General features: G+C 40.9%; 1 protein-coding gene across 3 annotated transcripts in view; it reads left to right on the top strand.

The window, feature by feature from the left end:
* Positions 1-13,039, top strand: part of LOC142580500 (ecotropic viral integration site 5 ortholog-like) — a 289,591-nt gene that overhangs the window by 224,219 nt on the left and 52,333 nt on the right. For all 3 annotated transcript variants that reach the window (XR_012827778.1, XM_075691155.1, XM_075691154.1), the window contains 3 exons: positions 3,965-4,172; positions 7,757-8,056; positions 10,537-10,662. Coding sequence is in view for 2 of the 3 variants with exons in the window: in XM_075691155.1 (XP_075547270.1) it covers positions 3,965-4,172; positions 7,757-8,056; positions 10,537-10,662 (634 nt within the window). In the remaining variant the exon portion in view is untranslated. The remainder of the gene's footprint in view (positions 1-3,964; positions 4,173-7,756; positions 8,057-10,536; positions 10,663-13,039) is intronic.

Raw genomic sequence — 13,039 nt, 5'->3', positions numbered from 1 at the left:
GCTTTACTCATGATTTGTTCCAGAGATGTGGAGACTAACCCTGGTCCCAAGATTGATGACATTCTCCCCTTGTCAATGAATGCCACGCTGAAACTATAGAAATTCTAAAGAAAATTTAAAAAGACATCAGTGGCATTGAAACTAGGGTAACAGCCATTGAGGGCACATTGGGTGCTATAGCTCGAATTGAAACTAACTGCGAAGGCATGGGTGAATCAGTAAAACGATTTAAGTCAAGTATAGCCAGGGCAAATGAACTCCATGATGTTTTAAATGACATGAGTAATAGAATGCGAAAAAACAACCTGCTTGCAAAGGCCTTCCTAATTCCTAAAAATGAAAGTGAAAACTACAACAAAACAGAGGACATCGTCAAAGAATTCTTCTAGACTCACCTTAACCTAACTCTCGGAGGCATGGAAGGTACCCATAGGATTGGCCAACCCAAGTCTGGTTTCACTTGCCCCATTATTTCTCAACAACAAATAAAGAACAGAAGCATTGCGCAATGCTTTCAAACGAAAGAATCTGGTCCCATCTAAAGTATGGCTGGAGGAAGACTTCTCACCTAAGATCCAGCTGGCACGTGAAAAGCTTCGAGGCTTTGCCAAGAGAACCCGCAAGAAAAACAAGCGTTTTAAGCTCCGTTTTAACACACTGCACATGCAAGATGGCATCTATCGGTACGACTCATTGTCTAATTCTGTTGATCTAGTGACTAAGACAAGCCAACCTTTGCATAAATGACCAGCTGCAGTGGTTCACTATAAACCAACTGGGCTTAAAGTTTCATTGCTCCTTGCACACTCCCGAAGCTTACTTAACAAAGTTGGTATCTTAAAAACACTGATACACGTGTGTGATGCTGAGATCATCGGTACAGAAACGTCACTCTCCGAGCATATTGCTGATAATGAACTATCATTGTCACAGCCATTTGTTGTTTTTCGCAGAGACCGAAAAGTGTCACGGGTAGGTTGTGTAATAATTACTGTCAAAAAGGAATTTCAGCCGTCTTTTATACCTGTTAACTCGCTGCTTGGAATGATTTGAATTGCTTGGCATCATTGTTATGTGCACTCTGTTATTGGTTCATGCTACCGACCTCCCGATAGCCAGCCCGATTTTGTGGATCTTTTCAACAATGCTATTGAACAGGTCAAAAATAAGTTCCCAAATGCCACACTTGATTTGGCCGGTGATTTTCATTATCCAGCAATAGACTGGTTGACTCCTTCTCTTCTAGGTAACAATAATCACCAAGAATACCTTCACTTTCTGTATAATGTACACCTTCATAACCTCTCCCAATTGGTAGAGATCCCTACACGAGGCGAAAATATTCTAGATCTGATATTTACTAACTGTCTTGAATACGAAAACGGTTTTGTTTTTGAAGAAATAAGTGACCACAGGGCCATTCACTGCACTATGGAGGTATCACGGCCAAAGAAAACAAAAGAAACGAAAACAATACTTGACTATGCTCACGTACATATTGCCAAAATAAACCGCATGTTCACGGCTTTTGCGACTGAATTCCAGCATAATTTCGCAAGCCGATCAGTTAGCCAGAACTGGTCTTCATATAGAGACAACCTTAAAAAATATGGAAGATTGCTGTGTACCAAAATTAACTCTCTCGTTCAAAGCAGATTATCCTTGGTTCACACATGACGTGAAGAGAACTAGTAACAAGAAAAAAACGGGTGTTTAGAAAATTTTCGACATCAAATACCGATATAGCCTGGGAAAACTGGAAAAGCTGTCAAGGTTTACAGAGACCTCAATCAATAAAGCTAAAAACAAATACTTTAACTGTACTTTGCCCAATCTGATGATTACCAACCCTGGAAAATTTTGGTGGATAATAAGCCCGAAAGAAAAGCTAATGAGTGTACAACTCAAATGCGAAAATGGTGACCTATTGTCGATAGAAGAATCTGCTGAAAATTTCAGTCAGCATTTCGCTTCGGTCTTCTCAGACGAGCTGCTGCTACAATCTGCAATGCTTCAAGCACAAGCAATTTCGCGTGCGTTTCCACCTATCTCGATAACAGAAACAGGCGTAGCACATGCAATAGAGAGGCTTCCATGCAAAACTTGCCCTGGGCCGGAATGTATAAGCACAATACTTTTGAAGCTAACATCAGATAATTCATCTTGCCTTTTATCACTAATCTTTCAACAGTCATTAGACACTAGGCTTCTTCCACATGACTGGAAGATTATGCATGTAATCCCTTGCTTTCAATCTGGAGACAAACACTTCGCTAACAATTACCGTCCCGTTTCTCTTACATCTATTTGCTGCAAACTACTTGAGCTTATCATATGCATTGACATGTCTCACATTGAATCTAATAAATTACTTTTTGGAAACTAACATGGCTTTCACAAAAACCAATCCTGTAACACCCAGTTGTTTGAGCTAGTAACCGATTTACACAACTCCATCAATGGGTCATTTTTCATCGATGCAATTGTTATTGACTTCTCTAAAGCATTCAATCGTGTCCTTCACCAACGTCTACTAACAAAACTACATAGCCTATAGCTAGATGACAAAACATTTATCTGAATTAAGGGCTTTCTAACCAACACACTTCAGAGTGTTAAAATCGATCACTACGTATCTCGCCACACGCATGTCAAGTCGGGAGTCCCACAAGGATCAGTTTTGGGACCGCTATTTTATTTTAATCTACATAAACGATATATCAACTAACATGCAGTCTTCCATATGTCTTTCTGCAGATGGCTGCATAATATATAAAGAAATAGCAAACCAGAACAACACTTTAACCCTGCAATCAGACTTAATGACTCTTTCAGAATAGCGCAGCAAATGGCAGATGAAAATTAACATTGGGAAAATTAAACATGTTAATTTTGGTCACAGTCTCAATTTATTGCCTAATGAGTACCTACTTAACAATTCTACAGTTTAAACAGTTTCGTCGATTAAATACTTAGGAGTCCTGCTCACTTATAATCTAAAATGGAATGATCATGTAGAACTAATCACTAGCAAAGCATTTAGAAAGCTTGGCATTCTAAAATGTTGCCTATGCATTGCTAATTCCAACACCAAACTTCAGGCATTTAATTTGCTAATTAAACCATCATTAGAGTACACTTCTAACATGGCATCCACATCAAGCTTACCTTACTGACATGCTGGAATCAATTCAAAGCAAAGATTCATCTTGTCCTCATATTCTCGTTATCATAGTGTGTCATCTATAAAAAGAACACTTGGCATTTTACCTCTTGTAATGCGCATAAAATATTCACGATTATCTTTTTTTCACAGTGTTTATTACCATGACAGTGCCTTTTCACGCAAATTCATTCATCCAGCAGCCCACATCTCCACCCGTATTGACCACGAACTCAAGGTATAGCCATCTTTTGCACGGACTAAAAAATATTTACACTCACGTTTAGTCTTACGAATGAATGAGTGGAACGCTCTTCTGCAATTCATTCTCAACATTAAGGAATTATCTTCTTTCCAGTCAGCTTTGTGAAACTACCTTAATGAGCAAACCTGCCATACCAGCTGATCTTTTCTAAACAACCATGCTATCCTTCTTGAGCGCCTTACTACCTTTGATCACTGTCCTGTATGTATTTGTTGCATTAGTCTAATACTGTTGTAGTTCAATCTTGTGTTATTGCATTATATAATTATTATGTCATGCTACTACTAGATGCACTGTAGCGCCTTAATGTTGAAAACAGTTCTGTTCTTTATTTTGTGTTTGATCTTCCTGCTTATAATACCCCTTTGAAGTTTCTTGTTGTTATCCCCCCCCCCCCCCTATGTAATGCCCAATAAATAAATGAAATAGAAGTATATAGAAATATATATATATATATATATATATATATATATATATATATATATATATATAAGCTAGCTGTGGCACTCACTAAACACAAGTCTGCTTCTGTGCAGGCTCTTGGAATCAGACTCCAAGTCTTTGAACTCACTGACTTCAACACACTCCAGAAAGTCTTCAGACACCAGCCAGGTGTCAGTGGCATCAGGTGCGAGCCAGCAGAGTGCTGCCATGGATGATGACTCTGAAGATACCTGGGTACTGTGGGGAAGGATGGTGAATGAGTGGGACACCTACATCAAGAAGAAGAATGCCTATGTCAAGGTTTGTTTAACCTGTTCAATGATGTCTTTCAGTATCACTGGATCACTGTGATGTCACTTTAACCTATGAAGCCACACTGTAATTGGTGTATGCTTTGAAGTTATCATATTAAAAGAGTGTTTTCAGTTTATTATTTGCTGCATGCTGAAACAGTTGAGATTTCATGCCATAATTGCCAGGTTAAAGCTGCATATTAAGAAAAAAGTTAATGCAGCAAAAATTTTGTTTCAGTACTACTTTAAGTTGTGATGCAACTTAAAGAAGCTCATTCAGTACAGAGTAGGGCAGTAATGTGCTGTAAGGTAACCTCATGTGCTCATGTGCTTAGATTTAGGTGCACTATAAAAGAACCCCAGGTGGTCAAAATTATTCCAGAGCCCTCCAGTACAGCATCTCTCATAGCCCCAGAGTTGCTTTGGGACGGTGAACCTCATGAATCAATCAGTAATGTTTTTTTATTGGATGAGCTCATTAACCAAAGATTTTAAGGCTTAGAGCTGCTGTGTTTCAAAGATATGTATTGATTCAGTGGCTTATTTGTTTATGCAGTCGGCTTCTGTCAATTTGCATTGGTTGATTCCACTTTTGATTTAACCAGTTGTTGTTCAAAAGATTTAATGGGCACCCATCCAAGGCTGTGCAAGCCAAACTTGTTAGATTATACTAAATCAAGAGAGATCCAGGGGTTTGTTGCATGCTAGCAGGTTTATCACACTGAATTTACTGTCTTTAATTTTGAAATTACATCAAAGGCATAGTGGCAATGTAGGTTACGGTGTGCTTGTATGCAGGGCAAGTCTTGAGGCACCAAAGCCCTAGCAACTGCTGTGTATGAATTCATGAGCAGCTACACCTTATTGTCTCTACTCTCACTTCTTCAAACTAGGCTTGTGTGAATATCAGTTTTCTGGTTCAAAGCAAAGTCTAAGCGAATACTTTAGCAATAAATGGACACAGGTTCCACAAGTTGACAAACCTGAAAAAAAAAAAAAAGGTTCTTGCAAAGAATGAAACAGTTTCATTCCTGGAATCATTTTAGCTTTAAAGTACTGATATTCAAATACGTATTTTCATGCAGAAATGCAAGTTCAACGCTCTTCTACAAACCAACTGTATAGAAAATTCATTTACATCGTTTTGTTCAGTGTTGTTCTTCAGTCTACTCGAAGTTTCGCGATGGTCGAGGCCGTGGGAGCATTTCACAATGGTATGAAATGAGATCTTGAGTGCGTGACGCCGGCAGTTTAAGCTGTGTGGCACAACTTCAGGGGCGGCATTTTCTGACAATTGCCTTAACCTTTGTGAAATTTCACAGGACTGAGCATCGGCCAAAAGCATTCCTGCCACTGTGTGCAGCTAGCGATCTTGACACAACGGCAGGAACGCTGTCGGCCGTATACGCCGACGTGTACTGTGTCAAGTCGTGTAAAACGTTGCCGTAGTCAAAGTATCTCCAAAAGTGATCGCTGAAGAATACCATTCCAGCTATGTGCTTTCAGTCTACACGTGAGATTAACCTGTTTCGTACACTAAACGTGCAGATGAACTTGCTAGGCATGCTCACCGATGATCACACTAGTCCGTGCGCATGATCTCGGGCCTGATCACTGATGAGTGCCAAGCTTTCCGCAACAATTCAACCATAGCCTCCTATAGATCTTGTGCGCTGGTATAATGGTGCTGCCGCTCCGCGACAAGCAGTGCCTGCTGCGCCGTATTTCAGCACATTTTGGTTGGGGCCTTCCAAGCATGCAGAATAAGTGGCAGCAAAGAGGGACCAACATCTGCTTCTTTAATGTCATTGTGTGTTGCAACATAACCTTCTGAACATTGATTGTTAGTGCTGCCTGAGCAATGTAATGGCATCCATGATGAGAAAAACTAAATGCACCCTGTCACATGTACATTGTATATAACCGAAAAATATGCGGTGGTTATGAATAGTGGATAAATGCACCATGTCACATGTGTATTGCATATAACCGGAAAATACACAGTGCATACGAATAGTGAATATGTGCTTATGAGCAAACACTGTTTACTAGGCATAGTGCAAGCTCCAAGCAGAATTGCAGAATGTCACACATCGCACAAATGGGCCGCAGCAACACCAGTTTGTGTTAGCTGCTGCCACTTGCGTCATGCAGAAGGCCACCGTGTGTTTGGTAGCTGCTGGCAAAACACCTGGTGCAGGATTGTACGATAAGCTATCAATAATTTTTTTGGTTAGGAACTGTCAATATTTCCGAAGACTGCTACGTATAGTACATGGCGTTATTGAGCAAGACTCAATGTTTTGCACGCCTGTCAGTGGGGTCATCATTTAAGTAAACATGTGGATCGATTATCGTTGATAGCCAATTCTTCACTGCTCACACCTTATTGAAACACGTATTGGAACCTGAAAGTGAAATTAACGAAGGGCACGATACATTGATGTACCCCAGACATGGTGCTGAAAAGCAAAATTGAAGTGTCACTAAAGCATTAACTGCAGCGTAAAGCATCTAAACTGAGCCGTTTCAAACCATTGGAATAAAAAGCTATCAATTTTAATGGCAAATGGAAATGGGATGTACTAATATGTGCCAATGCTAAACTCCATGAGGTAAAAATCATAGTTGGCCTAGTAAACAAGAAATGCATTGTGTACATCCCTTTAGCTTAATTATTTACAGACTGCTTGTTTGTTCAAATTTTATAGTCGAGTTTCTGTTCATAAACTGGTACAGACTATGAAGACTGGTTGGGGGAAAAAGCTGCTCATAGCAGCTTGACAATACATAAACATCTCCAAAGTGTAGATGAAAAGGCGCACGGCAGCAGCATTCACCAACCGCTGCCACCTGTCATTGTTGTATGGCGTCTACAAAAAAAATTCGTGGGGCCGCAACGTTCCTATAGGGGACAGATTACAAGTGAAACTGTTTAGGCTGCATACATGGGCTGCATACCATTATGAAATCCTACATTACTTTCATACGGCACCACACTACGCCGACACAAGTGGCGCCACAGAAACCGCACCACCTATGCATCTGCCGCAACCGCTGCTGCAGCCGCGCCGGCACCTTCGACGCGTGTGACGCTATAACCACTCATCCGCCCTGGTTGCTTAGTGTCTATGGTGTTGGGCTGCTAAGCACGAGGCCGCGGGATTGAATCCCAGCCACGGCGGCCGCATTTCGATATGATCAAAATGTGAAAACACCCGTGTACTTGGATTTAGGTGCACTTTAAGGATTCCCAGCTGGTCCAAATTTCCGGAGTCCCCCATTACGCCTTGCCTCATAATCAGATCATGGTTTTGGCACGTAAAACCTCATAATTTTTTTTTTTTTCACACAGCACTGCAGTTTCTGACAACAAAAAGAATTACTTTGAGTGGTCAGTGTAGCGCATCTAGTACAGTGATACAGAGAAAAAAATGGGAAGAGAAAGTTTATTTCGTGTTTAGTTACTTGATCTTTGCAACTTACCTATCCTTTGCGTCCTGTTTATCTTTGCTTGCTTCTCGTATTTTGTATCTCATCTGCATGAACTGAGCATGCTATTTTTCTGGGCAACCCATTTGATGTGTGCAGGAACAAGTTCGCAAGGGTATCCCACAGCACTTCCGGGCCATTGCATGGCAGCTATTGTGCAATGCGCCCACATGTGCAGCCCGTGAGCAGTACGCAGAGTACCTCAAGGCAAGCTCACCTTGTGAGAAGGTGATCCGCCGTGACATTGCGCGTACCTACCCTGAGCATGAGTTCTTTCGTGACAAAGATGGTCCTGGTCAAGAGGGCCTTTTCAACGTCATGAAGGCTTACTCACTGCATGATCGAGAGGTTGGCTACTGTCAGGGTAGTGCCTTCATCGTTGGCCTATTGCTTCTACAGGTTCGTTCATTTGCTATCTAGTCATGAGCTTACCTTTTTATCTGCTTCTTTTGAAACTATGGCCATGTTAACAAGTTAACAGAGAGCATCAATGTAACGAAATTGCACTCGCAATGGAAAAGTTCATAAAATTGTAAATTTTACTCAATTTAGCTTTCTGTGTGTTTAGCAGTCTGAATGATTTTACATGTTATCCTTACATTTTGTTCTCTAACATGCTTTGATTGAGCATCTCTTTAAATCAGCTTCATTAAAAGTTCGGGCAACATTTATACAAATGAAATGTTATGCTTACTCTGATTAGCCTTGCGAGTTTGAGAAGCATATCCGTAGCAGTGTAGCCATGACATAAGTGTGAGGCCTCCAGTGTTCACGTGCATGTAGCTATCACTTTAAACAAAGAAAAGCATGATAATACTGAATGGCACGGAGCATTTTTTTCTCTGAGAGCTATTAAGAGCTCAAAACAGGCTTTTATCTGTCTGTCCGTTTATTCAGTTACACTGTGGCATGGACATTGTGCCATGACCCATGCATTTGCAACATTTTACTGTGATGCCACTTTTGAAACAGGGTTTGAAACAGACCTCTGTCTCTTCTGTAGTTACATTGTAGCATGCATCGTCATTGTCATCATGTCACAGGCAAAACGCATTAACAGCCGCTGCTTACCCATTTTCTTAGAAGATATAGAAAGGTGTGCATGGGGTGCACAAGCTTTTACTTATGAATATAATTATGGTCCTAAACAAATGCTCCATGACTGACGTCTATGGGCCATCGCACCTTTTGGGACATTGTTGCTTGTTGCATAGGACAGAAAAAGAAGCATAGTTTTCAAAAATCTTAAGAGAGAGCAAGCAATCTGGTATGTGAGGTTGTACATTCTCTGCTGCATGCAGGGAAGTAACACTGAATACTGAGGGGGGCAGCACACAAAGACAGAACACGAAGAAGAAAGAGACTATACAAATGCTGCACTCACAACTAATTTTTGTTTTGCAAAACTTAGTGTTAAATAGATTTACCAGTGCATTCCACCACAATTGGATGTCTTCAGTATGAACGCATACTAATGTACTTATTGACTTTAGGGAAGTAATAATTTGGTGAGCATGTTCATGGCAGCACTGTCAGCAGATCAGAGATGTTTTTTACCATGGTAAAAATGTTTTGCAGTGCCCCTTCATTAAGTATGTGAAAGCTTTCCAAATTGTCCTCTCTTTTTTTTTTTCTTAAATGGCTGTTTGTTGTTTGCTTCTTTGCTTCAACTGACAGTTAATATAGATCGCAAACTGGTTATCTGTGTTCCAGGCACTTGTGAATCTTGAGTGCAGTGTCTTGGAAACATAAAACCATGAATGATATTACCTATACAAGCATTTAAAGGTGCATGCTTGATGTTTATCTGCTTTATGAGCAGTCTGAAGATGAGACAGCTGACAGTGTAATCTATAGACAAATTGGGTGAAATACGTGGAAATATGCTAAGTACATGAATAATTGTCATTTTAGAAGGTACGCACTTTGTTGAACACATTATGAGTTTCAAATAAAACGGGTTGTTAAAATTTTTAGAAGTACACACACACACACTTGTGTGGATAAAAGCTTGCCCATTACCTTTTCACCTTTGGCACATGCATACTTGCACCATTTTACAACTATCTTTGCTTTAGATTCATAGAAATTCTTTGGGTTTGATGTAAAACGCTTCACCTTTACCTTGCAATGTGATGTTGGAAAGACAGTTCTTTTGTTTTTCTCTATCACCAGCAATATTTTGCAAAAACTTGCGAGAATAGGGCAAAGAAGCTCTTCAAGCTCAAAACTTGTGTACGCCCAAGGTACATGCGACATCAATGTACAATAGACTGATCTTGAGAGTTTCACTCTACCACTGCAAGGGAGGCTCATAGTGGTAATTCTTATTAGACTGAAGGGCAACTATGGTATGGTACAAAGCACACAGTGTTTCTTTTACTTTCTTTCCTTAACTGCTAAAAACTGGGTTCATATTTGAGGTGCAGGCTGGGAGGTGAGGATAAAATACTTTTACAGTTGGAGCAGGATTTAAAATAATGTACAATGCATACAGCTTGGGCATCTTGTTTAATGTTGCCTTGAACTCAAGTATACAGCCTAAAGTAGTGAGGAATGCTTGCATCATAACACCAGCCAGGTAAATGCACCTGTGCATTAGTGGTGAAATTGGTCTATTGAGACAGCAGTTAGTGAGAAGTATACAGCTTAGTTGGCCTTTCAATCAGTAGTAATTGTTATCTGAGGGAATTCATTTATTCGTTAACTTATTTAAATGAGAGGAGTATTCAGCACTTGGTGTTGATCCTTACTATTGAGCTTCCCCACATTAGAAACTAAACAGTAAGATTTGATGTTATGTCATCTTCCCAAAGTTAGTTCTTGCTTTGCTCATGAAGTGCAGCTTATTGCATGACTTGTTTTAAACCATTGGACAGATGCCTGAGGAAGAGACATTCACAGTGCTGGTGCGAATGATGCAAGACTATCGTCTGCGTGAAATATACAAGCCCAGCATGGCTGAACTGGGACTGTGCATGTACCAGCTGGAGTGCCTTGTACAGGTACTGTAGGGTTTTTGCATTTTTCTTACTCCACTTGCTAATCGTTTTGCCTTCCTTGTATGTATGTGTACATGCATTTGTGTGCGTTTTGTCTAATCTATAATAAGAGAACAGAACATATGCATGTAGGCATGCCAAAGTTTTCATGTCTTTCTTGTGTTTTGTGCCACATCATGTCCGTCACCTCCTGGAATCACCTTCTTATGAGGCAGTATTTATCCAGGCTGTGCCGCTGAGTCTGTTGCCTTTGTGTGTACACCATCACTGGCATTTGTCAGCACTTTTGTGAGTTACAAGTCTAGACATGCTGCCCCATCCTCAAAATGGTCGTGATGAGTGTGGCTCATTTAAGCTCACTAGTTTTCCATTTGAACATCTTCCACAAGACAAGCTTGTTCAAGGCTTTAGATTGTGCTTCTGACAGAGATGACAGCACAGAATTTTTTTAACTCATCAATGTGCAACTCTTTCTTCAGGAGAAAAAATTGGGTTAATATGTATTCCCATAAAACAATATTCAAAAATATATTTTTGAATATATAAAATATATTCTTGAGCCGACGGCTCTTCGCCGTCGGCTCAAGAAAGTTCTGACGCCTGCCCCGAACCGATTTGTACAAGTCGCCGACGGAGGGACTGTCGCTATTGTTGGCATGTGCTCTGCCCGACTCACCATTGCTGAGAGACACACCGTCGTTCTCTTCACCGTCATCGAGCATTGCCCTCACGAACTCATTCTCGGTCTGGATTTTCTTGCCCATCATTCTGCCCTCATTGACTGTTCGGCCGGCTCACTTCGCCTTGACTTGCCTCTTCTTGCCGACCCTGTGGACCCGCCTCCCAGCCATCTGCGCTGCATAGATTTTATTCGCCTACCACCTCGCTCTATGACACACGTAGACTTGTTGTCCTCACCAGCTGTACCTGACGGCAATTACGTGGCCGCACCAATTCCGGCCGTTATGCTTACACATGGTGTTATCGTGCCGCACACTGTGCTGAAAATTACTGGTAACCGCACCTGCCTTCCACTCGTCAATTTCGCGCTAACCGCGCAAGTTCTGCCTCAGGGGATCTCCTTGGCTATAATTCGCGCTTTGCAGGATGATGAGGTCGAGCCATTCACAGTGGAAGATCGTTACAGCTCAGCCCATACCGTGACGCCGTCGCGCAATACTGACGTCGAGTTGAAGAAGATGGTCTCCTGTGACCTTACACCTGCTCAAGCTGCAGCCCTTTGCCGCGTTCTTGAAGGCTATCGCGACATTTTTGACTTTGACAATCGACCCTTAGGTCAAACGTCCGTCGTGACCCATCGCATAAACACTGGCGATGCGAACCCTATTCACCGTCGTCCATATCGTGTTTCTGCGTCAGAACGCGCTGTTATCCAACAGGAAGTTGGATAACAGCGCGTTCACCTTCTTATATAGAGAACTTTTTTTTACCCTAAAAAGTTCTCTATATAAGTAAACTACCAAGTTGTTTATAACACTTGTGCGCATCACCATTCTTTCTGTCTATGGTCTCATTTTGTAAAGTACTTCTATCATTGGATCCTGTGCTTACAGAGCTTATATTGAATAAAAATGGAAATAGTGTACTTTGAAAATTTATGGTTGGTGGAAAGTTCGAATGTTTTGAAACTGAAGCTTTCAAGGAAATTTATGGCTTGCAGGACTTTAAAAAATTTTGATCTTTCTACTGTCACTGTTCTTTAAACTATAAAATTATCTTTATGAAGGCAGAAATAAGAATTTATGAATGCAGATCCCACAGACTGTGGAATTCGGTGTACATGAAGCTTTCATGAGCCAGCAAGACAAAATGTCGCATTACGACAATAAATGCACTGCAGACTTCAGTGACGAATTCAAATTCATCCCTTAGCTACCATGGTGGATCTTTAAGAGCAAGATGGTTTTTTTTTTTCGGCATTAAAACATGTTGAATCGTAAGACATGACATGCTTGACCTTGTAGAAACCTGCCAGAATGCCACAATACTATGAGAAATGCATAGCGAATTTTGGCGACCAATACATCCAGTAACTTCTATCTTCATCATGAGCTAGAAGTTGCATGTGCTCGCTTTCTATAAGTAAAATTGTTGCTATGCAATGCGGCTAGCGCGCCAAACATCTCAACACACTGGCTTGCAGGAAGGAAATGCGTAAGGATGTTTTATTGTCTTTTTAGCTATATGTCTGTGGCTTGATAGTTAGAGCATCAAGCTTCTGTGCTGGGGGAACCGGGTTTGAAACCAGCCATTAGACATGCAATTTCTTCTTTTATTGAGTGACGGGTTCCACTCGGCATCAATGTGCACATGTGGAATGCACTCGCAGCAAGTAAAAAGTGGTTGAAAATGGATGCCA

This window comes from Dermacentor variabilis, chromosome 1 (genome assembly GCF_050947875.1).
Source record: "Dermacentor variabilis isolate Ectoservices chromosome 1, ASM5094787v1, whole genome shotgun sequence".
NCBI classification, from domain to species: domain Eukaryota; kingdom Metazoa; phylum Arthropoda; class Arachnida; order Ixodida; family Ixodidae; genus Dermacentor; species Dermacentor variabilis.
The sequence above is the reverse complement of the archived record's forward strand: the minus strand, read 5'-3'. Positions and strand labels throughout refer to the sequence as shown.